Consider the following 26002-nt stretch of genomic DNA (forward strand, 5'->3'; position numbering starts at 1 on the left):
TCCTACTGTTACCCCACTGGCCCTCTTCCGTGGTCCTCACTCTTGGGAACCATGGCGGGGGGTGGGGGGGGGGGAAGGCCCTCGTCTGTTGTCTGGACTGAAAAGCCTCTTGTTTGGTCAGATGGACTGAAAGCACATCCTCCTGGTTACATGTGTGTCCACTGCAGGGCCATTTGACCCCCTGCTCATTTGGATGAGCATGTTTTTCTTGCAAAGCCCCCCCACCCCCCCCCACCACCCCCCCCCCCACCCACAACCCACCCACCCTCCTCTCCTTTTTGGTGGGATCACATGTTCTCTGAAAGTGGATTATATAGATTACTCATAAACTTGGTTGTTATACGAACGGGGGTTTTAATTTCCCCAACGTCGGACAGAGCAGGCGAAGACATCGCCGCATCGCTGGACGTCTTCTACAGACTTTGAAAAGTATTTAGATAAAAAAAAAATGCAAAGGTCAAGGTCCTAGCCCGGTTGCTAAGCAACGGTAACATGTGTTTTAACGTCGCTTCCACGCAATGCTAGATATGCTCCATTTGGTGCCACGTACCTTTTTCATTTGAGAGTAACGAGGAAGGATCCAGACTTGTTTTCAGGATATAGTGTCCACTTGTTTTCCCACTTCATCGATCTTCCCAGTTATCATTTCAAAAAAAACAATTATTGACGTATTTTTCGACGTATCGCAAAGTCCACGTGAGACCAGAACGTCTGCGGAGAGCGACCGCTTGGAAGGAATACAAATTGCATCGGGGGAAAAGGTCTGCGGATATTAATTGGGGGTAAACTGCTTTTAAAACCTTTTTTAAAGGGCCATCGTTTCGTTGGGCTTATTGATTCGACTCTCGGATCAACGTCCCCCCCCCCCCAACCACGAGCATCCACAGTCTCCCTGTTATTAACCCTCTGCTTCTCGTGTTACATGTACATCTTCTAGCTAGGATTTAAGGCCATACATTACAGAATTATTTAAATCTTGGGAAATCCAGCGTGCCGTTACGCGCATTATTTCTCATTATTAATTTGCTGTGTATGTTGGTTGAGACCAGACGGATATTTGCACTCTCCCCGTACCTCCAGTAATTTTACAATTTAGTTTTCCGTACATTAGATTAGAAGTGCCGAAATACCGTCTTGTGAACAGGGTTTCGTACGGTCATGGAAAACCTGGAAAAGTCATGGATTTTAAAATTGTTATTTTTTCAGGCCTGGAAAAGTCCTTTGAAAAAAAAATTAAATCCCCAAAAGTTTTGGAAAAGTTATATTCATACGTTATTTTACGCTGAGTTTGAAATAATGAATATGCTTTTAAAAGAGAGAGACGCTAAAAAAAAAAGCAGGCAATACGCTTTCTTTTTTATAAATGTTCTTTCTTTTAATCAAACTATTGTCTCTCATTCATTTGTGTCATTTAATTCTCATTGTTAGTTTGAATACTAAATGTTCTCACTTTTTTTTTAATTTTTTTATGTAGACGCCGAGATTTCACAAAATGTTTGGTCATGGACATTTTGTTTAAAGTCCTGGAAAATCTATTGGTAAAAAAAAAATGTGGTGTGAACAAGTTGGGAGATGAATTAAGACTTTTTTTAATGGGATGAGTTTTCCCTTATTGCCAAAGCAAAGAGACGACGTGACCGTGGCCTTCAGTTTACCTGCAGACTGCACTTGATGGCATTTAAACACGCGCCTGGCGTTCGCTGCGTGGACCTTCTTGACTTTTTTTAGCGCTCACAAAAAAAACACCAGCGCTGATGCTCCGAGTATAAATACTGCGCTCCTCAATGATTCGCCCGCTGGGTGTTACTCTGCATTCACCCCCCCCCCCCCCCCCCCCCCCCCCCCCCGCCCCACCCCCGCGGCCTCTGCGCTGGCTGCCCTGCATACTGAGCGTCAGGCTCTGTTGCATTGGGAAGAAAACATTTCCTGTTACTCCTCTTTCGCTCTGAATGAGTGACGCCGAGCGGCATTATGATTGCATGTACAGTCGCAAACAATTTGCTATTAGACCCCCCCCCCCCCCCCCCCTTTTTTATGATGAGTTTTTTTCCACAAAAATAAAGGGTCAGAGGGGATGGAAGGTATTTGTGTAGGATGCATGTCAAGAGTGGGCCTAAACAGGCCTTTTAGTGGCAGTCACACTAAGCTTTCTGCCGGGCAGCGGGCATTCTTCCTGCGTCCTCTATCCCATGAGCCTCTGCTTCTGGGACAAAGTCCTCTTTGTGTGCCCGTGGCTCTTGGCTAGAGCACACAGAGCTTTGAAATTGCAGTTTGAACGATGGGATTTTCATTTCTATCCCTCCTTTTTTTTTTTTTTTTCGTGCTCGGCTCTCGCTCCTGTTTGCTTTCACTCTGCCCACCTCCACCCCTTCTCACCCACCTTCCTTCTTCCTCGCACCATCACCGAGCTCGTTACCAACAATTTTAGATGCCTGACGTTGTGTTAAAAAAGAAGCTTCAGAGAATTTCATTTTGAATTTCTAATTTGTTATTATTTACAAAGCGTCTCATATTTTTTATGTCCCCTCAACAGAATGATCGATGTTTCCGTATTCCCTCTGGGAAATATTGTGTTTGCTAATGCTATAATAAGTATTAAGCTGTTATTAGTCAGATTTATAATATAAAGGTGGCCGAGCCGTGAACACTTGAGTGTCGGGTGGCTATTCCTGATCTTCTAGATTCATGCTAAGAAGGTTTTCCTTCATGCATGACGTCCTTACATTGATTTATCGGCTATGAAATAAATGTAAAAAAAATATCACAATTGCACTTTCTTGTTGCTCTTAAGAAAGAAAACACCTTTTGCTGTGTCGTATGTGTTCAACTGGATTTCAAAATGTAAGGAACCCAGCAGCATCCACCGTCCCTGCATCGCTCATTATTGTTTGCATGGAGATTTTTTGGCCATATATTTATATTTAAAGCTCGTTTTGAACTGTTTACTGTAATCAGCCTAAATCGCAGCCGATTGTGTGAAACGCACGTGTAAATTATTCCACCCCAGGTGTTATTTAAAACAAGCTGCGGTGACTTAAGCTATAGTTGCAGCTTGTGGTTACGTGTGTGTGTTGTGTGTGTTTGTGTGTGTGCCAGCAGACAGCCAGTCCCCCCCCCCCCCCCCCTCCTCCCCCCCTCACACACACCTAGTAATCTCACAGCTGCTTGTCTGGCCCGTACCTGCTGCTGTTGTTGTGGTGCAGGTGGAAAAAACACAATAAGGGGAAACTGCAAGCTTTCACCTCATTTACTGTTTGACCACTTGCTGCAGACCGAATGAATGAGTGACTCCACGTGGGGGGGGGGGTGACGTAATGTCAAGTGCGGGCCGTGCTTGTTTATATATCAACATTTTCAGAGTCCAGTCAAATACTAGAAACACTTGGGTTGTTGTCCTTTTTTCTCTGTGACGCAGACACTCTGAATTAGGCAGGATCCCTTTTCACCTGGTGGTGTTGTCACCGTGTCAGAGCCTGCGAACCATTTATTTTCCCCCTGGGCTTCTACTGCAAGATAAGGAGTCTGAGGACTTCGCACCTCTTTAGGGGCGCTCCCCCCCCCGGAAGAAGATGTTTGTACATTTTTAAAGGCTCACCGACATGAAGGAATGGCTTGCGGGGGGGGTGGGGGGGTCTCCACAAGAGAGACTCCCACACTAAGCAGAAGTGTGAAAATATAGTTGGTCCGTTTATGAAATGCTGGTGGGACATATTAGACCACAGTCGAGGTAATACATGGAAACCACTCATGTATTCAGTATCTATACAACTCACTGGTGCCACAGTATATTAGCAAGCTGTTATGTAATCAGATCAGCCAGCTTTGTCATGTTCACACACACACACACACACACACACATTTGTGCCCCTGTGCTTGTGAGGACCCTCACTGACATAATGCATTCCTAAACCTTGACCTCAACCAACACAACTACAGCCCTCAACCCAAAGTTAATAACCCCAACATGTCTTAACCTGTTGAAGATGAGGACCACACAGAATGTCCTCTCTTCCTAAAAAAAAAAAAAAGCCTCGAACTCAAAGTGAAAAAAAAAAAAAAATATGCACATTGGAGATTTTCCACATAGAGCAAATCAATATGTTCCAGCAGGGTTTAAGAGTTAACTTAACTACTCTGAGTATATTCCGTGCCCAAATTAAGTCTTTTATAATTCCCATTGGTTCCTTCAAGTTTGGTGACTCATGACGCACGACTTCACCCTTTTTAGAAGAAGAGAGCCGAACATCAAGACGACGTCTTCGCATCTGTCCAGAAGCAGGTTGCTCCAGCTCTTATATATGCTAATATAAGCTAATATATGACCTGCTCAGAGTGAAGAGTATAAGATATCAATCGGCGGTCCGATCCCTCGAGCCGAGAGGCCACCGTTTCATTCATGTGAGCCTCTAATGACGCGTTATGCACTCGTCCTGTGCGGCTGTTTGCCGATGACAGTGCTGTTTATATACAGTGTTCTACACACACTCGCCGGTCATTGTTTAGCTTTCCATTGAGAAGTTCAAATATTGTTACCACTTGGACCACATTATGTTTGTTTAGCCCCCCCCGAAAAGTGCAATCCATATATCAATCCTGTTGAAATTCTGTTTGTGTTGCTCTCCAAGTATTCAAATAAGAAGACGAGGGAAAGGAAAGCCGAGCCTTCGCTGGAGAATGGGCCGGTTTGTGGACCATTTCCTAATTGTTAATGAGGGGCTCCGGGGGCAGCTTGCCAAGGCTGAAGGGCCAATGGCGAAGGCGAACAGTAAAGGGGGGGCGGAGAGGGAGAAGGGGCTAGCTGTGGGGACACTGTCACCGAGGGGACCCCTAAACCCCATCGGCCCCCTCCTACCTGGTCCACAAAGTGCTGGAGCAGGCAGCTGAGAACAGGCTGTCACTTCCACCCTGAGACTCTAATGAGGGTCTAGCTGCCGCTTCGGGACTCTGGTGAGCTTGTGGAGCTCGTTGACTGCTGTCCGAGGACCAAAACCCCGGGTCAAGCCGATTTTGGAGAGCGAAGGGGAAAGGGGGGGGCTCGCTGAGTTCTCGAAGATGTCCAACAACAACAATAACCAAGAGGAGGAGGAGGAGAAGAAGAAGGAGGAAGAGGACGCGGGAGAGAAAGGAGAGGAGTTCATGGTGAAAATCCCACCACCACCACCTCCACCTGCGCTGGAGCTCAACGGGAAGGTTCCCTCCGAGGAGGGCAAGGCGCTGCCCAAACCCTTGCCCAACGGGCAGCACCACCGCCAGCCAATGAACCGCAGTATTTTTCCTCTCTCCGCAGTCTCTCCGGCGGCCGAGAGGATCCGCTACATCCTGGGCGAGGAGGACGACGGCCCGGCGCCGCCTCAACTCTTCACCGAGTTGGACGAGCTGCTGTCGGTCGACGGACAGGAGATGGAGTGGAAGGAGACGGCCAGGTAAGGACCTCGGTCTCGGTGCGTCTACAGGTGCAATGACGTTTAGAAAACCTTGAACAATCCAAAAATTACCTTTTTTGTTTCTCAAAGGTTTACTTGTTTACTTCAATCCTTCTAGATTTTAGTTCTCAAATATCGAATCGAACGTTAGTAAACTTCCGCTCGCCGTCGGTTCTTCCGACATCAGAGGATCTTCTGTGCATTGAATTGGGAGCAGCGTGACGAAGCGAGCTCTCAGGGTTTCACAGGTCTCTCTCTTGTGTGGCCCACTTGTGGGATGGAGATGGGCTGATTTGTTTGCGCATCATTAGTGTTGGATGAGTGAAGCTCTCTCTCGGGGGGTGTGTGTGGGGGGGGGGGGGACCGGATCCCCGGGCTGCTGTTTGAGGCTCCAAATGAGTTGATCTGTTAACCTCTGACCGATTGTACCGCAGATAGACGTTGCATTTTGGTTCAGTGATTCTCCAGAGGAACTCTTCTGAAGAACTCTGCTGTCAAATCTTGACGAATACACTTTTTTTTTTTTTTTAAGGGCCAAGTTCTGACGATGCATCTGTCCAGGAAATTTAGATTGGTGGAAAAATAAGCCCAGACGGGATTTTATAACTGAGTCATGTCAACAATTCAAAAGGTGACTTGACAAGCTTGACAGTTTAACCTGGATTTGGAACCCAAAAGATGTCAGTAAAAGAAAAAAAAAGCAAATTAAATGAGAATGAGGGCTTGGGGAATTACATTTCATGTCATGTCAATCATTTGGAGAAAAAGCCAACGCCTAATCATCAAACACCACAATGTACAAAGTATTGTCATCCTCTTTTAATATGCAATATAAAAGGGAACAAGCCTTCATTGCTATAAAAACAACAAAAAAGAAGATCTAAAATAAGTACAAAGTATAAATGAGGTGGAAGTGACGGTGGGAAAATGTTCTCCACGATAAGATCTTAATTGTGCAATACAAGAGGGTCAGCGGGGGTTAAAGAGGACTGCAGACCCAATGGGGGAAATAAATCAAGCCTCTGCATCTTTTTAATGTCAAACTTATTATTCTGCAGATAACTGCAGAGATTAAGACCCGGTCCAAGGTCTCACCGAGTGCACTCAGAGGACCCCCCCCCCCCCCCCCCCAAAAAAACACGAATAAAAGGTCTCACAAGCGACGGGTAGCGGTTGGCTGTCCGCCAGGCGCTATTTTGGCAGCCGAAACTGTCCGAATAAATAATAAAAGAAAAAGAAAGAACCCCGGTATAGAAACGAGTGCTCGGTAATGTTCAGCTTCTCTTCTCCGTGAGTCTGAGAGGGAGCGATTAAAAAGATACGCGAGGAAAATAGAAATGAAAACGCTGCCTCTGAATGCAAGAAGTGAACAGCTTCTTCTTCTTCTTCTTCCTCTTCTTATTCCTTTTCTTCTTCTTCCTCTTCTTATTCCTTTTCTTCTTCTTCCTCTTCTTCTTCACTTTCTTCATCATCCTCTTCTTCCTTTTCTTCCTCCTTCCTTTTCTTCATCTTCCTCTTCTTCCTTCTTCATTTTCTTCTTCCTTCCTTCCTCCTTCTTTCTTGTTCCTTTTCTTCTCCTTCTTCATCCTTCCTTCTTCATTGTTCCTTTTCTTCTTCTTCCTCCTTCCTTTTCTTCCTTCTTCTTCCTTCATTTTCCTCTTTCTTCTTCTTCGTCCTCCTTCCTTTTCCTCTTTCTTCTTCTTTTTCCTCCTTCCTTTTCTTTTTTCTTCTCCTTCCTCCTCCTTCCTTTTCTTCTTTCTTCTTCCTCCTCCTTCCTTTTCTTCTTTCTTCTTCTTTGTCCTCCTTCCTTTTCTTCTTTCTTCTTCTTCGTCCTCCTTCCTTTTCTTCTTCTTCCTCTTCTTCTTCTTCGTCCTCCTTCCTTTTCTTCTTCTTCCTCTTCTTCTTCTTGGTCCTCCTTCCTTTTCCTCCTTCTTCTTCTTCTTCTTCCTCTTCTTTCTTCTTCTTCTTCTTCTTCTTCTTCTTCTCACTTTGACTTAATGTGACTTTGTCACATGGACTAAATGACAAAGAGGCTTTGAACGAGTATTAGAGAAGTTACAAAAAAGGGAAACTGAAAAAATTACGCAAATCTTGACAGTTTATCACCAGTTTCACAATATGACGTGTTTTGGGGTTTTTTTTAAACCGCTTTTCCAACGCTGGGACCCAAATATCTCAGATCCACTTTATTGTAATTAACACTCTGTATAGAAAGTAACAGATCAATTATCGGAGGTACGTGAACTGACATAAGAATAGAAGAACAATAGCATTTTGGTGTGCATTGTTTACACATACTAATAATATAGGATATGAGTACATAGCTCAATGTATTAATATAAAAGACTATAGTGCAAGAGCATAGTATAAGGTACTCTAGTCATATAATATGAAGTGTAACGCAACAATAAAACATAGATATTATAATATGAGTTAAGGTATTACACAAAACAGGATCATTAGATGTGTGAAACCTCTGCTGTTTATGGACATAATGTCATATTTAATTTAAAAGGTGTTCCTGCTGTGACAAACACACATTTGATTGTTTATATTTCTATATTGACTTCTGTTGCATGTTGCCATTGTTTTGATCCTGTAATATAACTTGAATGTCTCATAAAATTGACCCTTTTTCATGGTTTTTCATGGTTCTCCCCCCCCCCACCCCCCCCTTTTCCAGGTGGATCAAGTTTGAGGAGAAGGTGGAGAAAGGAGGCGAACGCTGGAGTAAACCCCACGTGGCCACGCTGTCCTTGCACAGCCTGTTTGAGCTGCGCACGTGCATCGAGAAAGGCACCATCATGCTGGACCTGGAGGCGTCCACGCTCCCTCAGGTCGTCGGTGAGTCGACCGGGGTTACGGCATCTTTGCGCCGCATTTTGGGAAACGGTGTTAATTTGCATGCAAGGAAAAAAACCTGGATGGGTTTTCAGGTTTTGAGGTATAAAAAAAAAAAATGTATGCAGCGAAAAGGAATTTGTTCTGAAGAACATCTTCTTTTTACAGTGGAGTTACTGTTTTATTTTAGATATTTTTAAAATAATTTAATAATTGACCATATTGATTAAGGGTGCTTTCACACTTGTAGTTTAGTTCATCTGGTAACAAATAAAATACATGTTTGTTCTGATCTGGTTCTTTGTTCATGTTGACTTAAAACAAAAATTAAGCTTTACCAATGTTTATTGGACAGTTTTGGCGATCGTCATCGGGCAAATCAAATTCCATTCAAATGTGTGTCGCAAAGCTCACGAAGAAATAACTGATTTATTAGCATTATGAGTATTATTAGACTGCAAGTCGGCCTCAAAGAAACTTAATAAACTTTAATTACACAGAATCAGATACGAGCGCAGCAGCTTTAACAGCATTAATGAGCCGACATGCTCTAAAACATAAACTTATGAATATCAATGATATGCTTTGAACTCATGATGAAATCATGTCTGCTGTCATAAAATCCTGTGATTGGTTTTGACAGCTTTCACACTGCCCAAACGAACTGTACCAACATTCGATTTTAATATATATATATATATATATATATATATATATAAATATATATATATATATATATATGTATATATGTACACCGATGACCTTGGCGAAGGTCGGCAGAGAACCCATCTGCCGGTTTGATTTCAATCCGCTCCGTGACGGACAGTAAAGGTTTATGGATCGACTTCCTTCCTTCCTCTCCTTCTGCTTTAAGACGAGCAAAAGGGCACAGCTCTAAGGCGAGTCCGGCACAGCACTGTACTTTGTACCCTGAACACTGGGGGGGGAATAGTAGTTTGTAAACTTCCCAATTTGAGGACATTCAACCCTCCTCGTGTTTTTCGGTCTGCATGAGCGAGCGGGAGGAAGCGTTCCCACTCGGTGATTAATGTGAAGTAATTGAGAGCGCAGAGGGCTGCGTGCAGAGCGACTGAGGCTTTGAGGCTTTGAGGCTTTGACTTGACTGAGGGGCCATTAGATACTCCACAAGAAGAGACGCTCCCCGAGGCTGCTATCCGTCAGCTTCTTTTTCTTCCTCTTCCTCCTACTTCCTTTTCTTCTTTCTTCCTTTTCTTCTTCTTCCTTCTTCCTTTTCTTCTTCTTCCTCCTTCCTTTTTCTTCCTTTTCTTCTTCCTCCTTCTTCTTCCTTTTCTTCTTTCTTCCTTTTCTTCTTCTTCCTTCTTCCTTTTCTTCTTCTTCCTCCTTCATTTTCTTCTTTCTTCATTTTCTTCTTCTTCCTCCTTCTTCTTCTTCCTTTTCTTCTTCTTCCTCCTTCCTTTTTCTTCTTTCTTCCTTTTCTTCTTCCTCCTTCTTCTTCCTTTTCTTCTTTCTTCCTTTTCTTCTTCTTCCTTCTTCCTTTCTTCCTTCTTCCTCCTTCTTTCTCCTTCCTTTTCTTCTTTCTTCCTTTTCTTCTTCTTCCTCCTTCATTTTCTTCTTTCTTCATTTTCTTCTTCTTCTTCCTCCTTCTTCTTCTTCATTTTCTTCTTCTTCCTCCTTCCTTTTCTTCTTTCTTCCTTTTCTTCTTCTTCCTCATTCTTCTTCTTCCTTTTCTTCTTTCTTCCTTTTCTTCTTCTTCCTTCTTCATTTCTTCCTTCTTCCTCCTTCTTCTTCCTCCTTCCTTTTCTTCTTTCTTCCTTTTCGTCTTCCTCCTTCTTCTTCTTCCTCCTTCCTTTTCTTCTTCCTTTCTTCCTTCTTCCTCCTTCCTTTTCTTCTTTCTTCCTTTTCTTCTTCCTCCTCCTTCTTCTTCCTCCTTCCTTTTCTTCTTTCTTCCTTTTCTTCCTCCTCCTTCTTCTTCTTCTTCTTTATTAAATAGACCAGACCTTTTGGTTGAGCCTTTTCACGATGCCATGAAAACCTATATGATATATATACATATATACATGCATGTTACATACATATTATTTTATTTTTTCGAAAATCCTACTTCAGGTGCTGAAACAATTGGTACAATTTACCAAAAAGACAGCTCTGATAAATTATTATATTGTCCATGTTGCATATAAAGTAAAAACTCTTAATTTGACATTGAAGGTTTTCTGGCTTTAAAAAAAAAAAAAAAAAAAAAGTCACTAAAAGTTGAATAAATGTGGTGTTTTCAACTTTTGTAAATGTTTATTTATTTTTTTACATGCAAAGATTTGTACAGATTGCACAGACAGTGGTGCTGTCATGTTTGATGGGGATGAATGTGGTGAATGCAGATCACACTCTTCGGGTGGCAGATTCAGATTTTATTGTATATGGCGGTCGTGTTCGTCATGCTAAGGCAGGTTTTTCCCTAAATTTGATTAAGAAAATCTCAATATATATAATATATCTATTTGCTTGCAGTATTTCAATGTATTGACCTGCAGCCCCTCTATACGTATTGCATCGCCAGATTATTGCCAATAATGTTGTTCACCTTCCTCCCCTCTTCTCTCTCTCTCTCTCTCTCTCTCTCTCTCTCTCTCTCCAGAGATGATCACCGACAACCAGATAGAGATCGGCCAGCTGAAACCGGAGCTGAAGGACAAAGTGATGTACACGTTGCTACGGCGACATCGGCACCAGACCAAGAAGTCCAACCTGCGCTCTCTGGCCGACATCGGCAAGACGGTCTCCAGTGCAAGTAGGCTGTTTTCCAACCAGGAGAACGGTAATACTGATTTGACCAGTTTGGTGCAGTCTTTTTGTTTACATTTCTTTTTTGGGGACATAAAGAAAAAAATTAAATCCGCCATTTACTCTATTCTAGATTATGTACATACCTGCATTAATGGGTTTAATTTGCTGCCCTCCTCGTGCATGAACCCACTAAAGTGGCACTTTGTGTTTTCATTGGAGACTTTATCAGAACTACGGGACCGTGTACTTTATTTTGAAGGCGTTAACACACAAACCTACTACTACTCGCTCACCTAACTTAACTCATTCAACTAGCGGGACTAAAAGTTCGTAGATGTCATTTTTTGCTAATCACACTTTTAAATGAACTCACTGTGCTAACTGCATTCGCAGATGCGTGTATATATATATATATATATATGTGTATATATATATATATATATATATATATATATCGTAATTGATAACGTAATTGATAAATCACCTGTAAGAGCAGATGGAACTCATTTTTAAATTGGCTTCTGGTGTAAATTTTCCAACACCGATGAATTAAAAGTTCAGTGTCGGAATTTATGACACCGGGTGAGAAAAGTCCAAGGCCTGTGTGTGTGTGTGTGTGTGTGTGTGTGTGTGTGTGTGTGTGTGTGTGTGTCATAAAACTCAACGATCAGGATGTGAGTAATAGAGAATTATGATTCACAGCAGATCCGAATCTCCAAAGTTAACGATGGATTTTAAAATTTTCACCTTGTGATTTTTGTTGACAACTCTTTTCATCTCGCAGGACGGGGCTGTCACTTTGCTTCACACACACACCCAAAAAAAAAAAAAAACAGTACAAACAGAGCTGCAATCAAACATTGTGCAGAAATTATTAAAAAATATTTTTCTTTTAAACATGGCGTAATTAGCCATTTTGATTTATGGTTTCAGTATGAAATAGATTTATCATCTGCTTCACGCAGCATTTCAAGCCTATTAAAGCCCAAATTCTGTGAGAAAATAGTTTGACATGAGCTGATGAATATTGTCCTTATTAATCAGAACGCTCAATCCAAAGCGGTGAGATTTAAAGTGACAGCCCTCATTCACACACACACACCGATGTTAACGACTCCCGTGAGAGTCCTCTTGATTGAGCGACGGCGTCATTAATCTGTCACCGGGCCTCGCCGGGTCTCTGGAAAGTGAAGTTTTATTTATTACACCCGCTTATGAAACGGGTTTTATGGCTCTATGGAAAGAAACGGGATTCGCTTTACGTCACATGAAACGCTCCTTTATCAACATCTGATACGAAGAGGGTTCACCGATGATAATCAAACGAGGATAAAGTACGTCCTCCGGTTTATTAAAATACACGTTTACAGTCGTCACCTGTCCATTGACCCGTGGTGCCCTGGTTTAATGGCGCCGTCCTCTCACCGTCCTCCACTCGCACAGCATGTACAAACAAGCATGTAACAACCCACTTGATTGTCTTCTCCTAACAAATGTCTTGCTTTGGCTTGTCTATCATCTCTTGTTTCCTTTCCTTTTCTTTTTCTGCTGCCCTGGATTTTTTGTAATTTCTTTTTACGATAACCTGCCGCCGCCACTAAAAGCTCGTAGTCCTCTCGCGAACTCGGTGACTTGCCTGTCGGGTCACATCTCAATGGAGGACTTGCAGTCCCAGAGGAGTACCAGCATGGACTGGCTTAGTAAGTTCTCTGGATCCGGTCTACGTTCACACTGCAGACCACCACGATTCAGTTCTGGTTGAGTCGACCGGCTCGCTTTATATTTGGAGTTTTACGTGGCTCGTATATTTGGCTTTTTTTTCTTTAAATTTCTCACTGTCTCTCGTATAAATATCTCACTATAAAAATTAGTTTTTTTTTTTTACCAGTCAGAACTGGAAAACGTTATCTGCAGTTTGAACGTAGTCATGAAAACTTTTGTGCAACTGTCTCCTGGTAGTAGTAGTAGTAGTAGTAGTAGTAGTATTAATAGTAGTACTACTTGTTTTCAGTGCTTTATGGCATTGAATAGCTTTTACATTTTACATTTGTCTAAGATTTTATACTTGATCCCGTATGTATTTCCCTTTTTTTTTACTCTAAATAAATACTACAGTTTAAATCATTTATACTGGCTGCATCATACTGTCAAGCATGTTATTACCCATAATCCTCAGGGGGGGGGGGGGTGCATGAAAGGCTACAGTGGCCTCAGAATTAGTTTTTCGGGGGACGTCAGGTAAAGGTCACGTTCTGCTGTCTGAATAAATAAAAAGTCAGCAGAGCCGTCAGTCAGAGAGTCCTCGGCTGCACTTAGTGGACGACTCTGAGTTGGAAGACGCTGATCGGATGTTCTCGACAGTGAAGCGCCGTGAACATCTTTCACGGGATGCACTTAGTAGTTTCGAGCACGCTGCATTTGTCCCCCTAGCTAACGAGCTAAGCCGAACGAAGTGCAGAGGAAGATTTTAAGGTTCACGGCAGATTGTGTGTAGTTTTGTGCTCCCAGATATTAAGTAGATGGAAGTTAATGGCCTCTAAAAAACGCCCTCTTCGCGCTTCGCCGTCGTGGCCTGGTTATTTTATTGTGGGCGCCGCTCGGGGAGCAAAGCGTGTCTTGTGTCTTCTTGTTCCTCTGCCGTCCCGTTTCTACACAAGTTCGCTTCTCGGACGAGTTCTTTAGGTTCGGGGGTTTTGACGCGTCTCTTTTTTCCAGATAGTCCCACCACAGCTCACCGGAACCTGACCTCCAGCAGCCTCAACGACATTTCTGACAAACCGGAAAAAGACCAGGTGAGTCAACGCGAGGAAGTGGAAAAATAAATGTGTCTTCAATTTTGAGTTGTTGGGGTTATTTTAGCTGCAGTGAATCAGTCTGAACTCAACTGATGTCGATGGGTTTCTGTAGGTGATTCTTCTTATTTTTTTTATGACGTTCTACTGGAAATTTTAAATGCAAAACATTAATGAGGAATACCAAGATTTATTGTAAGAGTGAGATACACATCAGATGAATTGGCCAATTAACAAGATCATGAATCAGAATCAGCTTTATTGGCAATTTGTGTACGCTCTCATCGTACATCCATATTTAAATTACAAATAACAGGATGAATATAAAGACATTAAAGACAACAATAGCAACATGTATGTACAATATAAACAACAACAACACCAGTGAAATGGGGATGTAGTGCAGAAAGTGGTACCAGTGCAAGTAGTGCAGATGGAGGTGATCAGAGTGACGGCCAGTGGGAAGAAGCTGTTCCTGTGTCTGGTGGTTAACAATGTTAACTTAATTACGTTTGAGTTTTATTGGAGTACGTTCTATATATAGAAAAGGTGTAAAAGATAATCTGGAATGAAGTGTAGAAGTGAAGAGCAACAGTCCACTTGAAGTGACATTGGTTAAGTTGAGCTCGTCTACAGTACGATGGTCCAACCAGCTCAGACTGTGCAACAATGCCCACGTTGCTGATGCAATACGTCTCTCCTCAGCCGTTTATGCAGAAACTTTTCCTTTCGCGGTCGCCGCGGAGATTTTCGTTGAGGAATAACGGCCAAGAAAGAGAAATTGACGGATCGGTCGCCGATTTTAAATGAGTAAGAATGGAAAAGTTACACGCCTAAAACTCACACATTCGTTCACTTCCTGAACTTTACGACCCAAGGAGATCATCCGTCACACCTCCCAGGAGATAATCGGAGAGAGAGACTTTCCTCTCTTGTCTTTTATGAATGAGTTTCAGCCCCTCTGTTCAGGTAACTCGTAGCGTTTCAGAGTGTGATGTCGAGGTCACTTCCTGCGGCCTTCAATCTTTCCGGTCTGAGCGTATTTATGAGATAGTTAGGCCCAGACGGACTCAGCATGTCCTCCTGTGGGACACAAGGACAACTGGGAAAAGGGGGACAGGAAGCACATCTTCTTCCACACCCACTCGGCCTATAAATACCACTCGGATGTTTCCCCCCGTGGGCCGACATGCAGTGATTCATTTCCACCCTGGCCACCAGCCCGTTATCTACTTAAAAAAAATAAAATGACAGATAGTTTTATTCTTCCTGGTTTTTGAGACGTCCATCTTGAGATTTCTCACACCAATAAGTTCAACTGTTTTTTTTTTTTTTTCCCACTAGATGATTGGAAATAATTTCTACGACCAGTTTTTTTTATATAAACCAAAGAAATGGTTCCTATGAAAACCGCTGATATATTATGGGATGGAGGCAAACGTGTCAGACACGTGCGCAAACCCATTAAAAACGTTATTCAGTATTTTTTTTTTGCAAGCTTTTTTTTTTTTACGAGTAGATAATAAATGAAAGAGTGTGTGCCCATTGAGGATCGAGTGCGTCGGGGACGGATTCGGGTAGACGTGGTTCACGGAGGTGGTGCATTGTGCGTTAGCTGCACAGTGTGCGTTAGTGTGCGTTAGCTACTGCACAGTGTGCGTTAGCTGCACAGTGTGCATTAGCTGCACAGTGTGCGTTAGCTGCTTCACGGTGTGCGTTAGCTGCACAGTTAGCTGCACAGTGTGCGTTAGCTGCTGCACAGTGTGCGTTAGCTGCACAGTTAGCTGCACAGTGTGTGTTAGTGTGCGTTAGCTGCTGCACAGTGTGCGTTAGCTGCACAGTGTGCGTTAGCTGCACAGTTAGCTGCACAGTGTGCGTTAGTGTGCGTTAGCTGCACAGTTAGCTGCACAGTGTGCGTTAGCTGCACAGTTAGCTGCACAGTGTGCGTTAGTGTGCGTTAGCTGCACAGTTAGCTGCACAGTCTGCGTTAGCTGCACACCCTGCACACCTGCGTGTGGATTGGACCCGGGTCAGGGTGTGTGCAGTTACGCAGGTTTAGCTTCTCAATCATTTACAGACAAAAAACCCTTATGTTTGGATCCCGCCAGTGGAAGGTCGGGGTTTATGGGATGCCAGTCCTCAGAGGTCACTGGCAGTGCGTGATGCGGGTTTGACGGGCGCGATGACAATGTTCTTTTAGCTCTAGTTATGCTTGCTGTGTATTTGTGTGCAGAAGCACCTTTTTAACCTTTGTTTGTTCACGGTTATGATGATTTTGGGGTCAACAATCAGTTTAATACAGTACAATAACAACTTTAATTTAAACACCAGTTTAAAACAGAAAACTGAACTGAAACTTCAACTTTGAAGAGTTTTATAGAATATATGAATATATATATTTATAGATGTATGTGAATAAATGCTGAAGACAAGACCACGTTGTTGATCCGGTCTCTGCGTGACCCCCCCAGGGACCAGAGGCTGGGTCTGAGGAAACGGTTCCTGCCTTTATCTTTTGCAAGTTAATATATAACGCGGTATTTTCCACGACTTATCTGGATGTTTATGGTTCTTTTGTCTTAAGTTTTTTATCTATTAGTGATCTCGAGCTGCTCATAAACATGCCGCTCTTTGTTCATCATCTTATGATTGTGGCATTAATAATTATACGTGATCTGAACTTTGTGTTCAATAACCCGCTCCTGGTTACAGAGAACAGAGACTTACGGATGGACATGAATGGACATCTCGAAGGGATTTTTATTAAACGATTAAACAAATGTGAACCTCAAATCCTGAAACATGACGTCAATTTATTTATCAATAAGTCACTATTCTCTCAGGGGGCTTAATTAAGCTGTTGGAGTTTTAATTTTTTAACTTTTGAATTTGCCATCTAAGATATTATTTGATATTTTTTAAAGGCTGCAAAGCTATTAAAGAAAAATGTGTTGTCCTCTTTGACTCACAAGTTTGAGGTATTGTTCACCCACCTGTCTGTCCACCTGACTGTCCAGCTGTCTGTCTACTTGTCTGTCCCCCTGTCTGTCCACCTGTCTGTCCACCTGCCTGTCCATCTGTCTGTCTACCTGACTGTCCACCTGTCTGTCCACCTGCCTGTCCACCTGTCTGTCCACCTGTCTGTCCACCTGTCTGTCTACCTGACTGTCCACCTATCTGTCTACCTGACTGTCCACCTGCCTGTCCACCTGTCTGTCCACCTGCCTGTCCACCTGCCTGTCCACCTGCCTGTCCACCTGTCTGTCCACCTGCCTGTCCACCTGTCTGTCCACCTGTCTGTCTACCTGACTGTCCACCTGCCTGTCCACCTGTCTGTCCACCTGACTGTCCACCTATCTGTCTACCTGACTGTCCACCTGCCTGTCTACCTGACTGTCCACCTGCCTGTCCACCTGCCTGTCCACCTGTCTGTCCACCTGCCTGTCCACCTGTCTGTCCACCTGTCTGTCCACCTGCCTGTCCACCTGTCTGTCCACCTGACTGTCCACCTATCTGTCCACCTGCCTGTCCACCTGCCTGTCCACCTGCCTGTCCACCTGTCTGTCCACCTGTCTGTCCACCTGCCTGTCCACCTATCTGTCCACCTGACTGTCCACCTGACTGTCCACCTGCCTGTCCACCTGCCTGTCCACCTGTCTGTCCACCTGACTGTCCACCGGTCTGTCCACCAGCCTGTCCACCTATCTGTCTACCTGACTGTCCACCTGACTGTCCACCTGCCTGTCCACCTGTCTGTCCACCTGTCTGTCTACCTGACTGTCCACCTGCCTGTCCACCTGTCTGTCCACCTGACTGTCCACCTATCTGTCTACCTGACTGTCCACCTGCCTGTCCACCTGCCTGTCCACCTGCCTGTCCACCTGCCTGTCCACCTGTCTGTCCACCTGCCTGTCCACCTGTCTGTCCACCTGTCTGTCCACCTGCCTGTCCACCTGTCTGTCCACCTGTCTGTCCACCTGCCTGTCTACCTGACTGTCCACCTGCCTGTCCACCTGCCTGTCCACCTGCCTGTCCACCTGTCTGTCCACCTGCCTGTCCACCTGTCTGTCCACCTGCCTGTCCACCTGTCTGTCCACCTGCCTGTCCACCTGCCTGTCTACCTGACTGTCCACCTGCCTGTCCACCTGCCTGTCCACCTGCCTGTCCACCTGTCTGTCCACCTGCCTGTCCACCTGTCTGTCCACCTGTCTGTCCACCTGCCTGTCCACCTGTCTGTCCACCTGTCTGTCCACCTGCCTGTCCACCTGTCTGTCCACCTGCCTGTCCACCTGCCTGTCTACCTGACTGTCCACCTGCCTGTCCACCTGTCTGTCCACCTGTCTGTCCACCTGCCTGTCCACCTATCTGTCTACCTGACTGTCCACCTGCCTGTCCACCTGACTGTCCACCTGTCTGTCCACCTGCCTGTCCACCTGTCTGTCTACCTGTCTGTCCACCTGTCTGTCTACCTGTCTGTCCACACGTAATTCTGCCTGTACACTTATTGCTTGTCACTGGATTCTTCTACAAGCTGTTTGCACATTAAATATCCATGTTCATTGTTTATGTTCATGAAGATCATTTTTGGGGGCGGGGCTTAAGACGTGTCAGTGTTGATACTGTCAGCTGCTCTCATTGAAACGACTTGGTTAACTCTGGCCGGGGTTTTTCAGTTGCATGATTTTTATAAACCCCGGCGCGCTCTTGCTAGTTTCTCAAGATTACCAACCCAAGCTTTATTTAATAAGACGGGTCTTCCAATATAAATATAAATCTTCAGGGCGCCATGGAAGACACGTCAGAGGGACATCTGAAGAAGGAAAGACGTGTACAAAACGTTGCTTTTGTTGCACAGTTGCAGGACTTTAATGTCCTCTTAAAAGGTAAAGTGTTGAACCTGCGGAGCTCAGCGGTTGTCTGACCTTCATCTCCACACACCTCGCCGTCCTCATGATGGAGAGAAGAACAAACCTCATGTAGACGCCCCCCCCCCCCCCCCCCCCCCCCCCGCTTTGGTATTTAAGCTGAATGGGATTGTCCCGTGGGGGTTGATATAGCTTTGCTTTAATTGCGTCTGGGTAGCTCGCTGGTGTGAACGTAACATTCGCCCTTTTTTTTTTTTTCCAGCTGAGGAACAAGTTCATGAAGAAGTTGCCGAGAGACGCCGAGGCCTCCAACGTGCTGGTGGGGGAGGTGGACTTCCTGGACTCGCCGTTCGTGGCGTTCGTTCGTCTGCAGCAAGCTGTGATGCTGGGAGCCCTGACGGAGGTCCCCGTTCCCACGAGGTAGCTCCCAAAAAAAAAAGTCATGAAATATACAATTATACACTTAATTAACAAAAGAGAGGATTGCGTGATATCGGGAAAGGCGTTCGTAATATTTAGTTGTCCCTGTGTTCATAAATAAATCCCCAAAACAACCTCGTAAATTTAAAAGCGTAAACGTTCCAAAAACTTAAATCAACATCTGACTCTTTTAAAAAACTAAAATTTTTGACCTTCACGAATGTAACATTCATTGCAGAGCTAGTAGAAGTAGTAGTTGTGTGCTCCTGTTTGTTCTCTCGCTGTTTGAGTGAGTCATAAAACTACAGGAACTGGTTTCTGTTCTGTTGCTGTAAGCATAAAGTGCCATAAAGTGTGTGTGTGTGTGTGTGTGTGTGTGTGTCTGTGTGTGTGTGTCACAATGCCCTTCAGGAATCTCTCTGCTATGGTTACGTATATATAGCGCATCACTTTTATGGTCGCACTCGTAGTAAACACACATCATTTGAATGGACGCACAGTATTCTGTCTGCAGCAGCTTCCCTGCAGACGAAACATATTAAACAATATATATATATATATAACACATGCAAACAGTTTTGTACTGTTGGATAGAGACGAGACATTAAACCAGAAACCTGAACACAAAGTAAATATGGAAAAGATGCTACTAATAATTTTTAAAGCATGATTATTTGCTGTTATCTGGTTCTAACGTCGATTTAAACTCTAAAGTGCATCCAGTACAAATATACAGTAACAGAAATTATTAATACAAATCATTTTTACTCCACTTGCAGATTCCTGTTCATCTTGCTCGGACCCAAAGGCAAAGCCAAGTCGTACCACGAGATCGGCCGAGCGATCGCCACGCTGATGTCGGACGAGGTTCGCCTTGAACTCGACGCGCATCACGTCACTGACGCATTTTAATGTTTACAGAGAGATTTTTTGCTGACGATGGTTATTTGAGCCAGACTTCATGGTATTGTCAGCTGTTCGTGTTATTTTGTCCACCCTGTGTAGGCTGAAATTTCTTTATATATATATATATATATATATATATATATATATATATATATATATATATATATATATATATATATATATTAAATATATATATATATATATATATATATATTTATATTTAAAAAAAAAAAAATATATATATATATATATATATATATATATATATATATTTAAAAAAAAAAAAAAAAAAAAAAAAAAATATATATATATATATATATATATATATATGAAATACAACTTAGGTGCACAAATATAAATATTGTTCACATATATAAATATAATTCCTGAACAAGATGCTGAAATGGCATTTAATTTAATGGAATATTCAAGTGGGCTGCACGGTGGTGTAGTGGCTAGCACTGTCGCCTCACAGCAAGAGGGCCGCGGGTTCGATTCCCGGTCGGAGCGGTCCTTCTGTGTGGAGTTTGCATGTTCTCCCCGTGGCAGCGTGGGTTCTCTCCGGGCTCTCCGGCTTCCTCCCACAGTCCAAAGACATGCTGCAGGTTAATTGATCTCTAAATGTCCCATAGGTGTGAATGTGAGAGTGAATGGTTGTATGTCCCTACATGTGCCCTCGATGGACTGGCGGCCTGTGGGCCAGGGGTGTCCCCTGCCTTCGCCCTATGTCAACTGGGATAGGCTCCAGCGCCCCCGCGACCCTAATGAGGATAAGCGGTATTGAAAATGGATGGATGGATGGAATATTCAAGTGGGGAAGACATTTTAATTTGAATATTCCAATAAATAATATAATAAGGATTTATTAGATCAACATTTTTAAGTTTGTATTTGCCATTTTGTATACAAGTGATTGTGTTTTTAATTTTTTTTTATTTAACCAGATCTATTCAAACTCAAACCCAAAGTACGCAAATACTTATTTATAGAATTTTAAGTAGAAAAGCAGTAGAAAATAATGAATAACGTGCACGCGTTTCAGGTGTTTCACGACATCGCCTACAAGGCCAAAGACAGACAGGACCTGCTGGCCGGCATCGACGAGTTCCTGGACGAGGTGATCGTGCTTCCTCCTGGGGAGTGGGACCCGGCCATCAGGATAGAGCCCCCGAAATCCCTCCCTTCCTCCGACAAAAGGTCCGTCACGTCGGTTCTAGTTTGCATTGCAGTCTAATGTCTTTGTTAGTGTTTAATCATGTTTATTCTGTGTCTTTAACCAAAATAATTAAGATTTAAGAAAATACGATTATAGGAATTATCATGTAAGACAGAACAGGCTGGCACAATGTGGCCATTTTATAATTATTACCTTCATTAAAGATTGTTTCGTAGTAAAAAAAGTCATCTCTGGAATCGCAATTATTATTTTTGGGGCCATAATAATCGTGACATGCCCAGCACTGCACAGGAAATTAAAAAATCTTTATTTTTCAGTCTTTTCCATCAACAATATTGCATGTCGATGTCGATATCGTCCCTGTGACCCCCCCCATCAGCCGTGTCCCCACGTTGAACAATGAGTAAAGGATTTCACTTGCTCTAACTAGAGGATTACATAAAGCAGTAAACCCTCTTGAAAGATCTTCCTTGTTATCTTATCTGAAATCAGGATTGTTCTACAAGGTCCTCAAGGTGGGGGCCGTGTTATTAATCTGCCGGTCGTTCATTAAACAATTTACTGGGCACCCCGTAATATGTATAACGCAAGTAATTGTGTTACCGGTGGAAGGTGGTGCGGCGTTAAGCCTTAGAAGCTATTCAGCAATAGAATCAGACATTTATAACGGACATAAATTATCGATACGAGAGTACATTTAAAAAATTTTAAATAATCAACTCTGTGTCAGCGACTTCAAGGTCATGTGAGACATGTGCTGAGCACCGTGTGTGTGTGTGTGTGTGTGTGTGTGTGTGTGTGTGCAGTAACTGCATCATGTTATGGACGAGTAATCATTGCAAAACCACTGGCGTGCATCCAGATGTACAGCACAAGCTACTGATTAACAACTCGAGGAATAAAGGGCCGTGCCGACGCTTAAAGATGCAGTGTGCGGTATTTGGCGACCTCTAGCGGCGAGTTTGCATATCGCAACCCGACTGAAACTTCTCCCGAGCGTGTAGCAAAAAAAACTACACAAACGCACACGAATGCCCCCCCCCCCCCCCCCGCCCCCCCCCGTTTGTCCATTCTGGGCTACCGTAGGAAAAGAGTTTTTTTATTCCCCACCTGCCTGCAGAGCCCCCTAAATGCAACACGCTGTTCCTTTTTTTTTTAGCAGCTTAAATGCTAAATATAGGGTAAGGTTCACGCCAGACTGAACACAACCGTGTGTATCTTTTTGTGTGTGTTTTTTTTCTTTTTAGGAAAAACATGTATGCAGGAGGGGACTCTCAGATGAACGGAGATATGCCTCACGATGGAGGTCACGGAGGAGGGGGACATGCTGCCGGGGACGAGCTGCAGAAGACCGGAAGGTATGAAATGATGAAAAAGATTTATTGGATAACGCTAATAATTTGTGTTGCAGAGACCGTGTTTTGTAGAATGGAAGAGGTCTTGTAGTGTAGTTCCTCGGGTCTGCGTACTTTAAATACATATCCAACATGTGTTTTTGTTTTGGTCACGTTGTGTCTCTACGTGGGGTATTTTGAGTCTCTTTGTAGTTGCCTTTTGTCTCTTTGTAGTTGTTTTGTGTCCTTTTGTTGTTGTTTTTGTTTCTCTTTGTTGTCATTTCGTGTTTCTTTGTAGTCTTGCTTTTTTCTTTGTAGTTGCATCTTGTCTCTTTGTAGTGGTTTTGTGTCTCTTTCACGTAATTATGTGTCTCTTTGTAGTTGTTTTGCGTCTCTTTGTAGTTGTTTTGTGTCTCTTTCACATTGTTTCACATCATTTGTAGTTGCTTTTTGTCTGGTTGTAGTCATAATAAGTCTTTTTTTGGTTTGTGCACGTCTCTTTGAGGGACATTTAGTAGGCGCCCTCGTCCTGGTCCTGGTCCTGGTCCTGGTCCTGGTCCTGGTCCTGGTCCTGGTCCTGGTCCCCGGTAGACCAGTAATCTACTGTGGAAAACAACAGCTCTCGTTTCTCTGTTTTTCAGGTTTTGTGGGGGTTTCCTCCTCGACATCAAAAGAAAAGCGCCTTTCTTCGTCAGCGACTTCACCGATGCATTTCACATTCAGGCCTTGTCCGCCATTTTGTTTATTTACCTGGGAACCGTGACAAACGCCATCACCTTCGGCGGTCTGCTGGGGGACGCCACGGAGAACATGCAGGTCGGATTGAGATTTGAACCTTTTTTTTTTTAAGCGCCGACTGGCTCGCGCTCCCGATTCAACCCCCCCTGAATTGTTCCCCCCTCCCCCCCTCCCACATGTGCAGGGGGTGCTGGAGAGTTTCATGGGCACGGCGATCACCGGCGGGGCTTTCTGTCTGCTGGGCGGCCAGCCGCTCATCATCCTCAGCAGCACCGGTCCGGTTCTGGTGTTTGAACGGCTGCTCTTCAACTTCAGCAGGTCCCTCCTCCTGTTTTCTTTAAGTCCTTTTTTTATTCTCTCCTTTTTTCTTGACTACCTTGACGCCTGCTGCCTTCCTCTCCTCCCCGCAGAGACAACGAACTCGACTACCTGGAGTTCCGCCTGTGGATCGGCCTGTGGTCGGCGTTCTTCTGCCTGGTGCTCGTGGCCACCGACGCCAGCTACCTGGTGCAGTACTTCACCCGGTTCACCGAGGAGGGCTTCTCCTGCCTCATCAGCTTCATCTTCATCTACGACGCCTTCAAGAAGATGCTCAAATTGGCGCACCACTACCCCATCAACGCGGAGTTCACGATGGAGGACGTCACGCAGTACGACTGCCTCTGCATGGCCCCCGCCGTCCTCGGTGAGATGATGAGCCAGTCGGAGGGGGGGGGCTGAAAACACTATTTAGGACGCTGGATATCAGCTACAGAGAAAGGTTGAGTTTAATTTGATTAAAAAGGGTAAAAGGAGGATTGTTAAGTTTGCTTTTGACACCAAAATGTGCGATTTTCCACCAAATTACAGCTTTATTGGCCGCTGAGTTTTAGTCTTTTGTCTGGTGTGATGGTTACAAGAGAAGAAACATACAAGCGTGTTGTTGTGACCTGCAGATGAGACTTTAATGTGACACAGCATGCATCTTTGTTTTGTTTTCTGCTGGAGGATGGGAGATGAAGAGGGGGGGTGGAGGGGGGGGGGCAGCCGCAGCTTTTATTAAAAAAAAACATCTTTCGAGTGAGCAGCTGACACATCTCAGTGCAAAGGGAAGGGTAAAAATGTTTAAAAAATACGTGTTTTTTGCTTGTTTTTCTTTTGCAGAGAACAGTTCAGACGTCGTCGGCGATCCTTTGGACGGTACTTCGGTCTGGATCTGGAACGCCACCGATCTGGTGAGATCGTGTTTTTTTTTATCTCCGTCTTCTGAGGGGAGAAAAACAAAAGAAGAGATATTTACATTGTTTCAATAATCTTTTTTTTTCTTTTGGTATATTTGCACTTATTCCTAGTGTCATAGTTTTTTGTTATACCTCTCATCGATACTCGTTACTTGTTACGATAAATGTCCTCGTCGTCGGCAGAACGGCCCGTTTTAGAAACAAATACACTTAAATAAAGATGGAGCTCATTCCAGCTACTTCGTATACTGCCGGGTAGCTACAACCATAAAGATGCACCACAATTTACAGGGTTGCTTTTCACAATGTGAATCGGCGAAGGTGCTCGTATTGTCGGAGCATGAAGTGGAAAACGAAGGTCAGTTTTGAACCGTCTAATCCCCGACGCTCCCCTTCCGTGCAGCCCATGAACGCCACGTGGTCGTCGCTCACCAAGACGGAGTGCTTGACCTACAAGGGCGAGCTGGTGGGCAAGGCCTGCGAGTTCGTCCCGGACATCGCCCTCATGTCCTTCATCCTGTTCTTCGGCACGTACACCTGCTCCATGTGTCTGAAGAAGTTCAAGACCAGCCAGTTCTTCCCCACCACGGTGAGTCGGGCCACACGGTGGATTATGTGTCCTGCAGGTTGCAGGGGGGGGGGGGGGGGGGGGGGACAACTTTTGTCAAGCGTCTGTGTGACTCCCACCCAGGTGAGGAAACTCGTCAGCGACTTTGCCATCATCCTGGCCATCCTCATCTTCTGCGGGGTCGACATGCTCGTCGGAGTCGACACCCCCAAACTCATCGTGCCGACCGAATTCAAGGTGAGTCCGACGAGGAAAATGTGTTCCTGCCATATTAATTAATGTATTATGTATATTAAGTCAATATAATGGAAAAGAATCAGCTGGTGCAAATTGCTGTCTGCATGTTGAGCACAAATGCCCCTTTTTATCTTCTTCCTGCTTTTTTTTTAATTTACATTTTTTTTTTTTTTGGTGGTTTATTTGTGTTTAATTATTAATTATAATTATATATAATATATATATATATTATATATAATAATTAATGAATTATATATAATATATATATATATTAATAATTATATATATATTAATAATTATATATATATATATATATATATATATATATATATATATATATAAGGGACAGTGCACATTAATAAAAAACATTTCTGTAAATGTCCCAAGAGTTGAGCCAAGAGGTTATTTTTTTCATCCGTGACACAAAAGATGACACAAAAACAAACCTAAAAACACAAGATTACATATACAAAGGTTTATACAAAGGTTTATACAATAGTTAGGCTTTTTTTTAACGGGTGCACAAACAATTAATAGTGAGAATAGTGAGCGTCCTCATTCGGGGGAGACTCCGAGACGGCTCACACATTCAAAACACACAAAGCGAAATGAAACAAGGGAGAACTGTGTTTAAAATGTCACTTTTTATCTCCTCCTCCGCAGCCGACGAGTCCTAAGCGGGGCTGGTTCGTGCCCCCGTTCGGAGGGAACCCCT

At 43.8% G+C, this 26002-nt stretch overlaps 1 protein-coding gene across 5 annotated transcripts in view; it reads left to right on the forward strand.

Moving 5' to 3' along the window:
• slc4a4a (solute carrier family 4 member 4a) overlaps positions 1 to 26002 on the forward strand; it is a 50673-nt gene that overhangs the window by 13313 nt on the left and 11358 nt on the right. For 3 of the 5 annotated variants that reach the window (XR_004609957.1, XM_034541372.1, XM_034541375.1), the window contains exons 5-19: positions 5288 to 5423; positions 8107 to 8267; positions 10882 to 11034; positions 13746 to 13822; positions 18950 to 19107; positions 19887 to 19974; positions 21056 to 21210; positions 22438 to 22548; positions 23166 to 23340; positions 23447 to 23580; positions 23673 to 23947; positions 24406 to 24476; positions 24886 to 25071; positions 25174 to 25287; positions 25951 to 26002. The exon at positions 25951 to 26002 is cut by the window's right edge and continues 110 nt beyond it. Coding sequence is in view for 4 of the 5 variants with exons in the window: in XM_034541372.1 (XP_034397263.1) it covers positions 5288 to 5423; positions 8107 to 8267; positions 10882 to 11034; positions 13746 to 13822; positions 18950 to 19107; positions 19887 to 19974; positions 21056 to 21210; positions 22438 to 22548; positions 23166 to 23340; positions 23447 to 23580; positions 23673 to 23947; positions 24406 to 24476; positions 24886 to 25071; positions 25174 to 25287; positions 25951 to 26002 (2046 nt within the window). In the remaining variant the exon portion in view is untranslated. Of the gene's footprint in view, positions 1 to 5287; positions 5424 to 8106; positions 8268 to 10881; positions 11062 to 13745; positions 13823 to 18949; positions 19108 to 19886; positions 19975 to 21055; positions 21211 to 22437; positions 22549 to 23165; positions 23341 to 23446; positions 23581 to 23672; positions 23948 to 24405; positions 24477 to 24885; positions 25072 to 25173; positions 25288 to 25950 lie in introns of all 5 variants that reach the window. The other 2 variants (XM_034541373.1, XM_034541371.1) reach the window with 1 other exon arrangement.

This window comes from Cyclopterus lumpus, chromosome 9 (assembly GCF_009769545.1).
Source record: "Cyclopterus lumpus isolate fCycLum1 chromosome 9, fCycLum1.pri, whole genome shotgun sequence".
Lineage (NCBI taxonomy): Eukaryota > Metazoa > Chordata > Actinopteri > Perciformes > Cyclopteridae > Cyclopterus > Cyclopterus lumpus.